Source organism: Pollachius pollachius (genome assembly GCF_949987615.1).
Source record: "Pollachius pollachius genome assembly, chromosome: 12".
Taxonomy (NCBI): Eukaryota; Metazoa; Chordata; class Actinopteri; order Gadiformes; family Gadidae; genus Pollachius; species Pollachius pollachius.
Genome location: NC_136945.1, coordinates 1,042,562 through 1,059,245, shown reverse-complemented (window position 1 = coordinate 1,059,245; position 16,684 = coordinate 1,042,562). Strand labels below are relative to the sequence as shown.

Genomic DNA, 16,684 nt, shown 5'->3' with positions numbered 1-16,684 from the left:
GGCAATTTCACCAAATCCACCGCAGTGTTTCTTTGGGTTTGATTATGGTTGAAACAATTGATAAAATGATAGTACACAACTCAACAAAATAGGTAGAGCAATTTCTTTTTATGTGGCAAATGTTATGTGTTATAATTTTGAATCATTCAAATTAGTTTGAACAAAATAATTTGGTGCAGTAGGCAAAGTCTAATTATCCTGGCATTGTCTCAATCATTTTTTATATCTGGAATATAATCAAGAGTTTATGAATAACGATGCCAAACCCAAACGATTGTGACTTCATCATCCTGCTCCTTCTCCCAGGCCTCATTATGTCCGCCGTCACCGTCATCATCCTCATACTGTACTTCGTCATCGACACCTTCGGGGTTCAGGGCCGCTCCTGGGAGTCAGAGTGCACCCCCATCTACATCCAGTACTTCGTCAAGTTCTTCATCATCGGGGTGACGGTTCTGGTGGTGGCCGTGCCAGAGGGGCTCCCCCTTGCCGTCACCATCTCCCTGGCCTACTCCGTCAAGGTGAGGGACCCCTTCACCCACTAACGGCTAACCTCAGGGCATTCCCCACGCTGGCTCGACATTTAAGTTGGAGAAACACTTGAGTTACGTAATGGTCAATACTGTATCAGTAATCTTTCAGTAATGTAGCATATCCTGTCATAATGTCTCTTTCAAGCGCCTAACAATTACTTACATTATTTGGCTTTACGTTGCTACTACTTGTATGATGTATGGTGCATACCGTTTGTAGTGGTTCACTTTCCTGTCCTTTTTATCTTGCGGTAGAAAATGATGAAGGACAACAACCTGGTGCGCCACCTGGACGCCTGCGAAACCATGGGCAACGCCACGGCCATCTGCTCGGACAAGACGGGAACGCTGACCATGAACCGCATGACGGTGGTGCAGGCCTATGTGGGGGACACCCACTACAAGGCCGTCCCTGAGCCCGACGCTATCATGCCTGACACGCTGGAGGTCCTGGTCAACAGCATCTCCATCAACTCTGCCTACACCACCAAGATCCTGGTGAGGCTCCTCATGTGCAGACAGGAGGTCTGGTTACTGCATGGACCAGGACCACTAGACAGGAGGTCTGGTTACTGCATGGACCAGGACCACTAGACAGGAGGTCTGGTTACTGCATGGACCAGGACCACTAGACAGGAGGTCTGGTTACTGCATGGACCAGGACCACTAGACAGGAGGTCTGGTTACTGCATGGACCAGGACCACTAGACAGCAGGTCTGGTTACTGCATGGACCAGGACCACTAGACAGGAGGTCTGGTTACTGCATGGACCAGGATCACTAGACAGGAGGTCTGGTTACTGCATGGACCAGGACCACTAGACAGGAGGTCTGGTTACTGCATGGACCAGGACCACTAGACAGGAGGTCTGGTTACTGCATGGACCAGGACCACTAGACAGGAGGTCTGGTTACTAAATGGACCAGGACCACTAGACAGGAGGTCTGGTTACTGCATGGACCAGGACCACTAGACAGGAGGTCTGGTTACTGCATGGACCAGGACCACTAGACAGGAGGTCTGGTTACTGCATGGACCAGGACCACTAGACAGCAGGTCTGGTTACTGCATGGACCAGGACCACTAGACAGCAGGTCTGGTTACTGCATGGACCAGGACCACTAGACAGGAGGTCTGGTTACTGCATGGACCAGGACCACTAGACAGGAGGTCTGGTTACTGCATGGACCAGGACCACTAGACAGGAGGTCTGGTTACTGCATGGACCAGGACCACTAGACAGGAGGTCTGGTTACTGCATGGACCAGGACCACTAGACAGGAGGTCTGGTTACTGCATGGACCAGGACCACTAGACAGCAGGTCTGGTTACTGCATGGACCAGGACCACTAGACAGGAGGTCTGGTTACTGCATGGACCAGGATCACTAGACAGGAGGTCTGGTTACTGCATGGACCAGGACCACTAGACAGGAGGTCTGGTTACTGCATGGACCAGGACCACTAGACAGGAGGTCTGGTTACTGCATGGACCAGGACCACTAGACAGGAGGTCTGGTTACTAAATGGACCAGGACCACTAGACAGGAGGTCTGGTTACTGCATGGACCAGGACCACTAGACAGGAGGTCTGGTTACTGCATGGACCAGGACCACTAGACAGGAGGTCTGGTTACTGCATGGACCAGGACCACTAGACAGCAGGTCTGGTTACTGCATGGACCAGGACCACTAGACAGCAGGTCTGGTTACTGCATGGACCAGGACCACTAGACAGGAGGTCTGGTTACTGCATGGACCAGGACCACTAGACAGGAGGTCTGGTTACTGCATGGACCAGGACCACTAGACAGGAGGTCTGGTTACTGCATGGACCAGGACCACTAGACAGGAGGTCTGGTTACTGCATGGACCAGGACCACTAGACAGGAGGTCTGGTTACTGCATGGACCAGGACCACTAGACAGGAGGTCTGGTTACTAAATGGACCAGGACCACTAGACAGGAGGTCTGGTTACTGCATGGACCAGGACCACTAGACAGGAGGTCTGGTTACTGCATGGACCAGGACCACTAGACAGGAGGTCTGGTTACTGCATGGACCAGGACCACTAGACAGGAGGTCTGGTTACTGCATGGACCAGGACCACTAGACAGCAGGTCTGGTTACTGCATGGACCAGGACCACTAGACAGGAGGTCTGGTTACTGCATGGACCAGGACCACTAGACAGGAGGTCTGGTTACTGCATGGACCAGGACCACTAGACAGGAGGTCTGGTTACTGCATGGACCAGGACCACTAGACAGGAGGTCTGGTTACTGCATGGACCAGGACCACTAGACAGCAGGTCTGGTTACTGCATGGACCAGGACCACTAGACAGGAGGTCTGGTTACTGCATGGACCACGACCACTAGACAGGAGGTCTGGTTACTGCATGGACCAGGACCACTAGACAGGAGATTTGTTTACTGCATGTAGCAGAAACACCTCATGTGGTGATTGGTCCATATGACCAGTAAATGCAGCACATGAATATTCTGAACATTTTGAAAGACGATTTCCAATGTTTTTTGTGTTAAAACATTACAACAATTCTAGTAGTTTGTACAATTGATGTAATTTTTCAAAGACAATTATAAACAGTGGTGCAGCTGGGTTTCAATCTGTGTGTGGATCTAAATGCAGGCCGAATGCAGGCCGAATGCAGGCCGAATGCAGGCCGAATGCAGGCCGAATGCAGGCCGAATGCAGGCCGAATGCAGGCCGAATGCAGGCCGAATGCAGGCCGAATGCAGGCCGAATGCAGGCCGAATGCAGGCCGAATGCAGGCTGAACGCAGGCCGAACGCAGGCTGAACGCAGGCTGAACGCAGGCTGAACGCAGGCTGAACGCAGGCTGAACGCAGGCTGAACGCAGGCTGAATGCTGGCCGAATGCAGGCCGAATGCAGGCCGAATGCTGGCTGAATGCAGGCTGAATGCAGGCTCAATGCTGGCTGAATGCTGGCTGAATGCTGGCTGAATGCTGGCTGAATGCAGGCTGAATGCAGGCTGAATGCTGGCTGAATGCAGGCTGAATGCTGGCCGAATGCAGGCTGAATGCAGGCTGAATGCAGGCCGAATGCAGGCCGAATGCTGGCTGAATGCTGAATGCTGGCCGAATTCAGGCTGAATGCAGGCTGAATACAGGCTGAATGCTAAATGCAGGCTGAATGCAGGCTGAATGCAGGCCGAATGCTGGCCGAATGCTGGCCAAATGCTGGCCGAATGCAGGCCGTATGCTGGCCAAATGCTGGCTGAATGCTGGCTGAATGCTGGCTGAATGCAGGCCGAATGCAGGCCGAATGCAGGTCGAATGCAGGCCAAATGCTGAATGCTGGCCGAATGCTGGCCGAATGCTGGCCGAATGCTGGCAGAATGCTGGCCGAATGCAGGCTGAATGCTTAATGCAGGCTGAATGCAGGCTGAATGCAGGCTGAATGCAGGCTGAATGCAGGCTGAATGCAGGCTGAATGCAGGCTGAATGCTTAATGCAGGCTGAATGCAGGCTGAATGCTTAATGCAGGTTGAATGCTTAATGCAGGCTGAATGCAGGCTGAATGCTTAATGCAGGCTGAATGCAGGCTGAATGCAGGCTGAATGCTGAATGCAGGCTGAATGCTTAATGCAGGCTGAATGCAGGCTGAATGCAGGCTGAATGCTTAATGCATTCTGAATGCAGGCTGAATGCTTAATGCAGGCTGAATGCTGGCCCGTGTTCATCCTACCATGGGGGGGAGGGTCTCCAATACTGAGTGTGTGTTGGGAGGAAAACCGAATTCACTTCAGTTCTAAATCCTATAACAGCCTACAATGCCACCAAATGAATCAGCTCACATTTCCGACTAGAGTTTCACTCACCTGTAGACTGTCACACCAACTTTGTGATCCAACATCCCATTATTATATTAGAGTGGTTCAATTATACCAAATATAATGTCTGCTTAGGCTGAGGGAGGCCTTTTCAAGTAGAAAAATGCATGCGCTACTTTAAAAGCAACACACTGACATTGCATAGACTAGAGTCTGTTACTAGGAATGTCCTTTTAATAGAGGGCTGGTGTCGCTGGATGGGTCAGTGTGGGGCAGATTTAATTATGAATTATTAATTTGGCACTAGGCATTCAAGGCTGGGGCTCATCAGCAGGACTTACGTAACCATTATATCATTTCCCGGTTCTCCCCAGCCCCCAGAGAGAGAGGGGGGCCTTCCGCGTCATGTGGGCAACAAGACGGAGTGCTCCCTGTTGGGTCTCGTGCTAGAGCTCAAGAGGGACTACCAGCCAATCAGGGACGAGATCCCAGAGGAGAAGCTGTACAAGGTGTATACCTTCAACTCCTCCCGCAAGTCCATGAGCACCGTGCTGAAGAACGCCGACGGAAGCTTCCGCATGTACAGCAAAGGCGCCTCCGAGATCGTCCTGCGCAAGTAAGCGAGGCCCCTCCCGCCCGGGCCCCGTGGCTCCGTCCAGATGCATTCACATTAAGGGCCCTTAGCAGATGCTTTTATCCAAAGCGACTTACAATAAGTACATTTGTCAGAAGAAGGTGGAACAATGTATCGCTGTGGGTACAGTAAGGATGTTCATAGAACCAATTGCAAAGCACTAACCATCACTAGGTTAACCCATTCCCCGGGCACAACCAAGGGAGCTAGGATAAAATGCTACACTACTAAGTACTTTGTATTTATTTTGTGCTAGGACGTATGACATACAATAGGTGCCTACATGAAGTGCCTCGAAGAGCCAGTGAACGTACGGATTGAGCAATGCCGATCCGACGGTGATTTGTCCCTGTTTTCTTCTGAATCCTCCTCCCCAAGATGCTCCCACATCCTGGATGCCAAAGGTAAGCCGCGCAGCTTCAGCCCCAAGGACCGCGACGACATGGTGCGGCGTGTGATCGAGCCCATGGCCTGCGACGGCCTGCGCACCATCTGCGTGGCCTACCGCGACTTCCCCGCCGAGGCCGGCGAGCCCAACTGGGACAACGAGAACGACATCCTGAACGACCTCACCTGCATCGTGGTGACGGGCATCGAGGACCCCGTCAGACCAGAGGTAGGAGGAACCAGGAGCCGTGAAGCCAGTTCAACAGGTTAACTCTGAACAATGTCCAGAGGGGGAGGTGCATGCATAGTTCAGAGTGGCCCTTACACACGGGCTGCTCAGCCGCTAAACAGACGGGCAGGGAAAACACCGTTTAATGTCCGGTCCAACTGATGCAGACGTTTTCCCATAGAGCGTCCCCGGGTAATGTGTGGATAAGAACCGGGTGGCAGTACTCTTGGGTAGGGTCTGAAACCCCTGATTCTTGGTCTGAAAAGAAAGGCAAAGCCCACGTTATGAGGCCACTAGAGAGAATCCACTTGTTACCCCAAAAACTGGTTAGATCAGTAACACGTGGAAATGTATTTAGAACAAGTTCATTCAAATTCCCTGAAATATTAGAATAAGTTATGCTACAGCACCTCCATCCGTCTTCTCTTTGACTCAGCTACTGAGCTCATAACGTTGTTTTAGAATAACGTTGTTGCAGCGGCCTGGCATGTGTAAGGCTTACACCTGGACAACTAAACTCAGGCCTAAGATGGAGTAGAGCTCATGTCACTGTTTTATGTTTAGTTTAGCCGTAAAGGTGCCAATGACATTGCTCTCCATCACAGCCCCACTACCAGTGAGGGGGAATCCATAGATGGAAATGTTAGCCGCTCTCCCTGGCAGGGAACCTGTGACTCACTGCCTACCGTTAGTTAGGCAGAACTCGTTTAAAAGCAGCGTCACCATGACGATGAACAGAGTCTAGAGGAGTGGGTGTTTTTAGTAGAATAAATCTGAATGTAGATGAATAACTTTGCAGATGATCTCTATTTCCACTATGTACTTTATGAACATGGAAAATGTGAGTGATGTCCGCCACCCGCTCAGGAGCCCCCACTAACCATGTTGGATAGAATGAGTTTGGACTTCATGAGTGGAATGTAAGCACCAGAGTGTTTGATATCATCAGGTTAAAAATACAGGTTGAATCTGGTTCCATGCTGTAGGGTTAAACATAGGTGTGGAGTGAAACACACACAGCAAAGCCTCATTGATAAACAGGTTTGTTCCGTTTGTTGTTGTTTGTTGTTTCAAAAAAGTATTGATTTAAGAGGAAGGCAAATAAGTCAACTTGTCAAGCGCACAGCAGGTTCCATTACATGATTGTCTTGTGCTTAATCCAGACATGGAACATGTTTACCAGGAGTGTTTATTGGAGGACACTGACATGAGGCATCACTCTGACTCCTCTAGGTACCAGATGCCATCTCAAAGTGTCAACGTGCTGGCATCACTGTGCGCATGGTCACCGGCGACAACATCAACACAGCCCGCGCCATAGCAACCAAGTGTGGCATCCTTCTGCCTGGGGAGGACTTCTTGTGTATGGAAGGCAAGGACTTCAACCTACAGATCCGCAACGACAAAGGAGAGGTGAGACAGGCTGCTATCGGTGCTATTGAGGAGGGGGGGTAATAGATTGGCGTCCACCGGAAAGTCTGTTAGTGCATATTATAGGTCTTGTGGCCTGTATTTTACGTCATCGACTAAGACACCGTCCCTGATTGGCCCGGTCACGTCATCGACTGGGACACAGTCCCTGATTGGCCGGGTCTCGGGCCAATCATTGATCCTTGCACCGTACTGCCTATCCTACCTTTAATGAATATTGGTTTATAGTTTTCATAAACATGTATAACCATGAACACAATTGAAAAGATAATCATTTTAAACCTAACATCTATGCCCTTATGCACACTCAAACCAATAAAGTAAACTAATGAGTGAATAGTGACCCCACTCCCAGCGTCCTATTGGAGGATGCTGAACAGAATATAAAACAGAACAGAACAGGCTGGGCTGATCTCCTCTGATTGGTGAAGCAGCTCCACTGAGCGGTAAACCAGCTCCACTTCAGAGCACAGCTACCCCCTGTCAAACAAACTCTACTTAGCATAGTGCAGGTTCAAAAAGGAATACAAAAGAGAGGTCACGTTATGATGAACTACCTCGGCAAACCGTTTACGGTCAAAAGGAAACCGATTAAAAACAGAATAGTGGCGTACCAATGTACTACGTTTTCCTTATGTTACTAAGCATGAGCTGTTCCTCAGTCTGCTCTCTCCTACACTCCGCTGTCTTCCTGTACGTCTGCAGGTGTAGGTTGAGCAAAAATACTTTACTAATGTATAAAATATATTATATATATTGAATGCCGACCATATTTGTATGATCGGCATTTGTATGAAATAAAGGTTTGAATTTGTGCTTTGCCAAATTCCGTATTCGGATTGGGTTCTAACAGAAGCTGCCTCAGGCCATTCATGAGATTATACAACTATATTACGGATGAACCATATGAGTTAAATGAGCACATCTACTAGAAAATGATATACTTACTATTGTGAATGTGTTGTCGAGATATTGAATTGATTCAAAGTGAAATGTAACACTTCACTCTTCTGGACACAAGGTTGAACAAGAACGTCTGGACAAGGTCTGGCCCAACCTGCGTGTCCTGGCCCGGTCTTCACCCACCGACAAACACACCCTCGTTAAAGGTTGGCCAATGCTCCACAACAGCATCATTCCACTGTTCCCCTCTGAAACAGAGCTGGGTTATGTTCAGAGAGGACGTACAATTCACTAACCATCTGAGAACGCTCTTATCAGCCATTAGTGAAACTTCTCGCATATCATTATATTTGCTGTGGATATTTGCAGTTATTGTGATAAGTGATATAGTGATTGAAGTAATATTCTTTAATGAAGACAGTGTCAGAGTCTTTCAGTTCAAATATGATCATTTCTTTAAGACCTATACAACTAAAATCGGTTTAATAAACAAATTATTACATTTGTTTATTGGGCAAGATTATTGAACACCTTGCCCAAAATGTGTAAGCCATCATTCGCAGGCCCTCAGATCTTTCTATTGAACTCAAACATGTTTAAAGATTCAGATACATTCCGGATGGTTTAGATTCAAGATATTTATTTAGTGTAAACAATTCTATTGTATTGTTTACCATATACAATGCTAAACAATACAATGCTATAAACAATGGTCTATTGACGTCGCTGTCAGGTTCATGTGGTTCATGGGGCTGTTCTCTGTGCGGTGCAGGCATCATCGACAGCACCGTGGGAGAGACTAGGCAGGTGGTGGCGGTGACCGGGGATGGCACCAACGACGGGCCCGCCCTCAAGAAAGCCGACGTTGGATTCGCTATGGTACATGTGGCTATGTAAAGCATCGGTGGGGCACCTCCTTTCGGTCCCATTTAAAAAAATATGCTTAGGATTTTGAAGGACATTTGTAGCCTGATAATCATCATAAATGTCTATTTCGTTAGACCTCATAATGCCATATCAATATTCCACAACGAGCCAATCAGAATGGCAAAACATTTCAACCAATGGGGCAGGGTATCATGGCCTGGAACCACAAGTTCCTTTTCTGTTCCAAGGTCTTCTGCAGCTCTTGATTGTTGCAGACCAAAGCCCTGCTGTCTGCCTCTGCAGTGTCTTGATCCTCTGTATGTTCCTCTGTGTCCCTCAGGGTATCGCCGGCACTGACGTGGCCAAGGAGGCCTCCGATATCATCCTCACCGACGACAACTTCAGCAGCATCGTGAAGGCGGTGATGTGGGGGAGGAACGTCTACGACAGCATCTCCAAGTTCCTGCAGTTCCAGCTGACGGTCAACGTGGTGGCGGTGATCGTGGCCTTCACCGGGGCGTGCATCACCCAGGTGAGCAGCCAGACCCTACATATGGGAAGCAAGCTACAGCTGTGTTAGCTGCTGTCCTGACATCACATTATGTTGGGTATAAATAAATGGATAGAATAGAATTATCTGCAAAAAATACAGATTGTTTAATCTTTAAATTGCCATTTTTGTGTGTGTGTGTCTGTTTGTATAAATATGTATGCGTATATATAGATCTCTGTAGCGCATAAGAGGCATAGCCCTCAATGTTGTTTTTCAAGCCCAACCCCCTAGTTGTAACACTGTGCAAAAGACGCTGCTCCAACCGTGTGCAATGAAAACTATTCTAGCCCATACTCTAGATACACAAGTTGGTGATGAATTCAAATGCATTTGGATTCACTGACCTTCAGTCATCTGAAAACACTGGTGGTAAAAATGTCCCTGTTCAGGAAGGTTAAAAGATGACTGTATCTCCATAGAGTGCTGCTATACTGTGGTAATGAACAGGAGACTCTTAATGCATCCACCCAGAGGTGTGTGTTTAAACGTGACCCCGCATTAGGAGTTCCCCCTCGGCCCCTACTCTGCGGGGCCACGAAATCTCAGACCGCAGGAGGACGACCCGGTCGTCAAGGTAACGGTTAATGGAGATCCTTGGAACAGAAATAACCGCCCTGCCCCCCTCTTCAGGACTCTCCCCTCAAGGCGGTGCAGATGCTGTGGGTCAACCTGATCATGGACACCCTGGCCTCCCTGGCCCTGGCCACCGAGCCCCCTACCGAGTCTCTGCTGCTGCGCCGGCCGTATGGCCGCAACAAGCCCCTCATCTCTCGCACCATGATGAAGAACATCCTGGGACACGCCATCTACCAGCTCGTCATCATCTTCACCCTCCTCTTCGCTGGTGAGTCTCTCTCTCTCTCTGTCTCTCTCTCTGTCTCTCTCTCTCTCTTTCTCTCTCTCTCTCTCTATGTCTCTCTCTCTCTCTCTCTGTGTCTCTCTGTCTCTGTCTCTCTCTCTCTGTCTCTCTCTCTCTGTCTCTCTCTCTCTGTCTCTGTCTCTCTCTGTCTCTCTCTGTCTCTCTGTCTCTCTCTCTCTCTCTCTCTCTCTCTCTCTCTCTCTCTCTCTCTCTCTCTGTGTCTCCCTGTCTCTGTCTCTCTCTCTCTGTCTCTTTCTCTCTGTCTCTGTCTCTCTATGTCTCTCTCTGTCTCTGTCTCTCTCTCTCTCTCTCTATCTCTCTTTCTCTCTCTCTATGTCTCTCTGTCTCTCTCTCTATGTCTCTCTCTCTATGTCTCTATGTCTCTCTCTCTCTCTCTATGTCTCTCTCTGTCTCCCTTGCAAGCCCTCTCTCTTTCTGTATGTTCCTCTCTCTGTCTATATCTTACATTTACATTTACATTCAGGGCATTTAGCAGACCCTTTTATCCAAAGCGACTTACAATAAGTGCATTTGTTACAATAAGTACATTTGTCATAAGAAGTGAAACAATATATCGCTGTCGGTACAGTGAAGACGTTCATAGAACCAAGTGCAAGTATTACAATCGCTAGGCTAACCCATTCCCCGTGTAAAGCAATGATAGCAGCTACTGTAGATGCTACACAATTAAGTACCTTGAATAAGTGCAATGTACAAGTGCCAGGACGTACAACATTCAATAGTGGCTGTGCATTGGTTTCTATGCAGAGTCGAGGTGAACTCTGAACAGGTGAGTTTTGAGTCTTTTGCGGAAGCTGGTGAGCGACTCTGCGATCCTGACATCGCTGATCGACCTTTGCTTGCTCTTAGCGATGGCGGTACCAGACGTCCAGCTGAGGTAGTTGAGCGGAGGGATCGAGCTGGGGTGTGTGGCTTTACTAATGCTTGGAGGTAGGCAGGGGCAGTTCCATCGACTGCCTTGTATGCCAGTACCATCATCTTGAATCTGATGCAAGCTATTACAGGGAGCCAGTGGAGGTCTCGGAAGAGGGGGGTTACATGTGAGAACTTTGGTAGGTTGAACACGAGGCGCGCTGCCGCATTCTGGATGCGCTGCAAGGGTTTAATCGCAGAGGCAGGGAGTCCAGCCAGGAGCGAGTTGCAGTAGTCGAGGCGGGAGATGACCAGTGATTGGGCTAAAAGCTGAGCTGCTTCCCTTGTGAGGAAGGGCCGGATCCTGCGGATGTTGTAAAGTGCAAATCTGCAGGATCGGGCCACCGCAGTGATGTTTGCGGTGCAGCATAACTGATTGTCCAACACTTCACCAAGGTTTTTGGCAGTTGGAGAAGGAGATACAGTGATTTTCTCAACAGTGACCAGTAAGTCCATGTGTGGGCAATCTTTCCCTGGTATTAGGAGGAGCTCAGTCTTGTTGAGGTTAAGCCTCAGGTGATGGGCAGTTGTCCAGGTGCTGACTTCTGCCAGACATTCAGATATGCGTGTTGCAATCAGGGCTTTGTCAGATGAGGGAAAGGAGAGAAATAGCTGAGTGTCGTCAGCATAAGAGTGATAAGAAAAGCCGTGGGATGTAATTACAGAGCCCAGAGATCTGGTGTAGAGGGAGAACAGAAGAGGCCCCAGTACAGAGCCTTGAGGGACACCTGTATCAAGCGTGCAAGGTTTGGACAAGGAGCCATTCCATGTTACCTGATAAGTGCGATTCATCAGGTAGGATGTGAACCAGGAAAGGGCAGATTCAGCTATGCCAAGTTCGGCGAGAGTGGCGGGGAGGATCTGGTGGTTCACAGTGTCAAATGCTGCAGACAAGTCAAGGAGAATGAGAACCAATGAGAGGGATGAGGCTCTGGCCGCACGGAGGGACTCAGTCACCGCGAGGAGAGCCGTCTTAGTGGAGTGTCCTTTTTTGAAGCCTGACTGGTGAGGGTCAAGCAGGTTGTTAGATGAGAGATATCTTGTTCTCTCTCTGTATCTTGTTCTCTGTCTGTATCTTGTTCTCTGTCTGTATCTTGTTCTCTCTCTGTATCTTGTTCTCTCTCTGTATCTTGTTCTCTCTCTGTATCTTGTTCTCTCTCTGTATAAGGTTCTCTCTCTGTATCTTGTTCTCTCTCTGTATCTTGTTCTCTCTCTGTATCTTGTTCTCTCTCTGTATCTTGTTCTCTGTCTGTATCTTGTTCTCTCTCTGTATCTTGTTCTGTCTGTATGTTCCTCTCTCTCTCTGTGTATCTTGTTCTCTGTCTGTATGTACCTCTCTCTCTCTGTATCTTGTTCTCTCTCTGTATCTTGTTCTCTGTCTGTATCTTGTTCTCTCTGTCCGTATCTTGTTCTCTCTGCCTGTATCTTGTTCTCTCTCTGTATCTTGTTCTCTCTCTGTATCTTGTTCTCTCTCTGTATCTTGTTCTCTCTCTGTATCTTGTTCTCTCTCTGTATCTTGTTCTCTCTCTGTATCTTGTTCTCTCTCTGTATCTTGTTCTCTCTCTGTATCTTGTTCTCTCTCTGTATCTTGTTCTCTCTCTGTATCTTGTTCTCTCTCTTGTAGGCGAGAGGATCTTTGACATCGACAGCGGTCGCAACGCCCCGCTGCACTCGCCCCCGTCCGAACACTACACCATCGTCTTCAACGTCTTCGTCATGATGCAGCTGTTCAACGAGATCAACGCCCGCAAGATCCACGGGGAGAGGAACGTCTTCGAGGGCATCTACCGCAACCCCATCTTCTGCAGTGTGGTCCTGGGAACCTTCGTCCTGCAGGCAAGTCCTCACACCGGCTGCTCCTCATGGCCAGGTCCCAGCAGGGGCTGCTCCTCATGGCCAGGTCCCAGCAGGGGCTGCTCCTCATGGCCAGGTCCCAGCAGGGGCTGCTCCTCATGGCCAGGTCCCAGCAGGGGCTGCTCCTCATGGCCAGGTCCCAGCAGGGGCTGCTCCTCATGGCCAGGTCCCAGCAGGGGCTGCTCCTCATGGCCAGGTCCCAGCAGGGGCTGCTCCTCATGGCCAGGTCCCAGCAGGGGCTGCTCCTCATGGCCAGGTCCCAGCAGGGGCTGCTCCTCATGGCCAGGTCCCAGCAGGGGCTGCTCCTCATGGCCAGGTCCCAGCAGGGGCTGCTCCTCATGGCCAGGTCCCAGCAGGGGCTGCTCCTCATGGCCAGGTCCCAGCAGGGGCTGCTCCTCATGGCCAGGTCCCAGCAGGGGCTGCTCCTCATGGCCAGGTCCCAGCAGGGGCTGCTCCTCATGGCCAGGTCCCAGCAGGGGCTGCTCCTCATGGCCAGGTCCCAGCAGGGGCTGCTCCTCATGGCCAGGTCCCAGCAGGGGCTGCTCCTCATGGCCAGGTCCCAGCAGGGGCTGCTCCTCATGGCCAGGTCCCAGCAGGGGCTGCTCCTCATGGCCAGGTCCCAGCAGGGGCTGCTCCTCATGGCCAGGTCCCAGCAGAGGCTGCTCCGGATGAGGAGAGACCGCCACGGGCTGGAGAACAGGAGTCTAACGCCCCTTTCCTGTGTGTTCTGTAGATCATCATTGTTCAGTTTGGAGGGAAGCCCTTCTCCTGCACGGCCCTCACCATCGACCAGTGGCTGTGGTGCGTGTTCATCGGCGTGGGAGAGCTCCTGTGGGGACAGGTAAGAGAGTTCCTGTGTTGACAACACATTGTGGGGAAACGCCACTTTTGATTCTCACACACAGCAGAACAGAACTGTGTAATCCTCATCACCATGGTAATGAACTCTGTCTGTGAAAGTGGGGCAACTCCTACTTACAAAACCCTCAGGAACAAAGAACTCCACATTCCAGTCCCATTGTGATGATAAGCCAACATGCCCATAGAGGAAAGATAGCTTTAAAGCCACAGCAAAACCTGCTTGATGTAGGACCAAAAATGGATGGTATATGATGTTCTATAAGAGCTTTAGGTTCACGCGGAGGCCAGATACTGCGTGGGATATGAATATGAGATGGAAACGATCTGAGGCAGGTGACGGGTATCTTTGTTTCAGTGCTTTGTTCAGCGCAGGCTTCGGAATTTGTTCAAGGCTGAACTGAATTCTTCAGCAAGGAGCTGAATGTTGTGTGATGAGCGACCGAAAGAAAGAGGAAGATTCCTCATCTCATGTGGTTTTTACTCAATGGTCTGAGACTATAGCAGGCCATCGACTGGTCCTCAATCACCTACACATGGTCATCTATACATACATAACATAATACTAAAGATCAATGTAGTACATAATACTACATCAGTCTGTTTTACTGACTACTTATTGCTCACTCCTAAATGTGTGTGTGTCATGGTGTTAAAACACCCTAGGAAACGTTGCCATTTAAACAAACTATCACTCTTAGTTCCTCATAGTGTGTGTTAACTATTGTGTTTTAACACTCCATCAACCTAAGTGTGTGTGTTAACTTTCTGTCACCCTTCTTTCCCCTTAGTGCGTGTTAAGTAGTGTGTTTAAACTCTCACCATAAGTACTCCTTAGTGCGTGTTAACGTGTGTGTGTGTGTATCTGTGTTAACTTTCAGTCACCCTTAGTTTTCCTTAGGGCCCTATCATGCACCCAGCGCAATTTACTTTCTACACGATGCATGTATCGTTCCTAGTTTGCACCCGGCGCAAAGCTAAATTTCCCCCGCTGTCAACTCGCGCCACTAAACTTGCGCCCTGAGAGGCGTGTCGGCGAAAAGCAGAGGCGTGTTCCGGCGCAAATGATACATGGTGCTATCTTACAGATCGATAAAGCAGTTGCGCTTGACTATATATCTATAGGGGCTGCATGAATGAACACTGTAGTAGGCTGTGCCATGCGTTAAAATAATAACAATAATAAACTTGAGCAAAGTAGGCTAAATCCCAGCCTTAGAGTAATATAACATTGGTTAAATTATTTGGGAAAGAACAGCTGATACAGCGGTAAGAAGTTGTCGGTAAAACAATGCATCTGCAAACACCGTACAGCAAACACATATTTTCTTGAAAACATACATCGTGTACAAGCCCATAACCTTTAGGATTGATGAGTATTTGATCGTGAGAAAACATTGTTTGCACCTACATGAATGCAGGTGATGCTTGGCGCGTGTGTGCCCCAATCTGTTTAAACACACACAAACTAAACACATAACGCATAATACAGTCCATGGTAATGTATATTAACGGGGGGACACATGCATATTATAGACCAACAGAAATGTTCAAGACGACTCAGTCTTTCTGAAGTTGTAAAAGAAAACGCTATACCATGTGTGAATTAGGCCATATTATTTGGCCATAAACTGAGTCATTTGAAGTTTGAAATTCATGTGGTCATGCATCTGTCTCACCGGAGATTGAAAACGCGCTGTCAAAATATCAACTCGTCAGGTTCAAATGTGCTCATGACTCTTAAAGGGGATGGGAGATGGCTCTCTCACTGGTTTATTGCACGTTACACCCAAAACACACCTACGGGTATTCAGATCAACCCATTTTTGATTTGCGTGTGTAGCAAGAGTTATTCATCCGCCGGTATAATAGCAACAGCGCCAGAGATCCGCCCACAAAGCTACTGCCGTTTCGCGCTTCTCACTTGCGTTTCAGACCGTTAAATTAGGGCCCTTAGTGTGTTATTACATTTCTTGAGGTGCTGCCTTCTAACCCAGGCTGAAAATGCAAATGTGCAGTGTGCAAATATTCAAGTGGAAATGGCAGCTTGTTAACAAACTGACTGTTAGTGTACACCAGTGACTTTTCAATGATTACCGCGCCGAGCTAATGACCTAGCAGTCATCAACACACCGACTAATTAGCATTCCCATTAGCATCTATCGGATTGCTAATAGATATGTGTGGGGTCAGGGGTCAGCAGATCCAGCAGCAGAATCCTGGTCATGTATAAACTTATGACCATGTCAGCGTGCTAAGAGCGGAGGGCGGATGGCATGGACACATGCGCCTCAGCAGATAAAGTCGGCTCCCGGGCCATCTTTGACCATCATTAGGTCCTAAACAATAACGTCGTCTTACACCACCCAGGGCTTGTACTAAACGTGTGTGTGTATGTGCGTGTGTCTTCCCAGCTGATCACCGCCGTCCCTACACACCGCCTGAAGTTCCTGATGGAGGCGGGCCACAGCAGCACCAAGGAGCAGATTCAGCAGGAGGGCCTGAACGAAGGCACCGACGAGATCGACCACGCAGAGATGGAGCTCCGCAGGGGCCAGATCCTCTGGTTCAGGGGCCTCAACCGCATCCAGACCCAGGTACACAGCACCGCCTGCGGGCCCTTGGGCCTCCCCTTGGGGCCCTTCATCTGATCTTCCCTGAAAGATCGATATTGTGTTTGCAGATCCTCATTACGATCAGCCAGGATCGGTCTGATTCCAGTGGTTGGTCTCAATGATATCAATGAGCTGAATCTACTATGATGCAGTGGTGGTTTATCACTGCAGTACGCCCCAATACAGACATGGGGACAGAATCTCAATGGCGT

At 49.1% G+C, this 16,684-nt stretch overlaps 1 protein-coding gene across 5 annotated transcripts in view; it reads left to right on the top strand.

The window, feature by feature from the left end:
* The window catches only part of LOC307083919 (plasma membrane calcium-transporting ATPase 1-like), an 84,478-nt gene that overhangs the window by 52,304 nt on the left and 15,490 nt on the right, over nt 1–16,684 (top strand). For all 5 annotated transcript variants that reach the window (XM_079747957.1, XM_079747953.1, XM_079747954.1 and 2 more), the window contains exons 9-20: nt 307–521; nt 789–1,031; nt 4,724–4,965; nt 5,362–5,599; nt 6,833–7,012; nt 8,052–8,139; nt 8,706–8,812; nt 9,141–9,332; nt 9,984–10,197; nt 12,770–12,981; nt 13,733–13,840; nt 16,272–16,454. In XM_079747957.1, the coding sequence (XP_079604083.1) occupies nt 307–521; nt 789–1,031; nt 4,724–4,965; nt 5,362–5,599; nt 6,833–7,012; nt 8,052–8,139; nt 8,706–8,812; nt 9,141–9,332; nt 9,984–10,197; nt 12,770–12,981; nt 13,733–13,840; nt 16,272–16,454 (2,222 nt within the window). The remainder of the gene's footprint in view (nt 1–306; nt 522–788; nt 1,032–4,723; nt 4,966–5,361; nt 5,600–6,832; nt 7,013–8,051; nt 8,140–8,705; nt 8,813–9,140; nt 9,333–9,983; nt 10,198–12,769; nt 12,982–13,732; nt 13,841–16,271; nt 16,455–16,684) is intronic.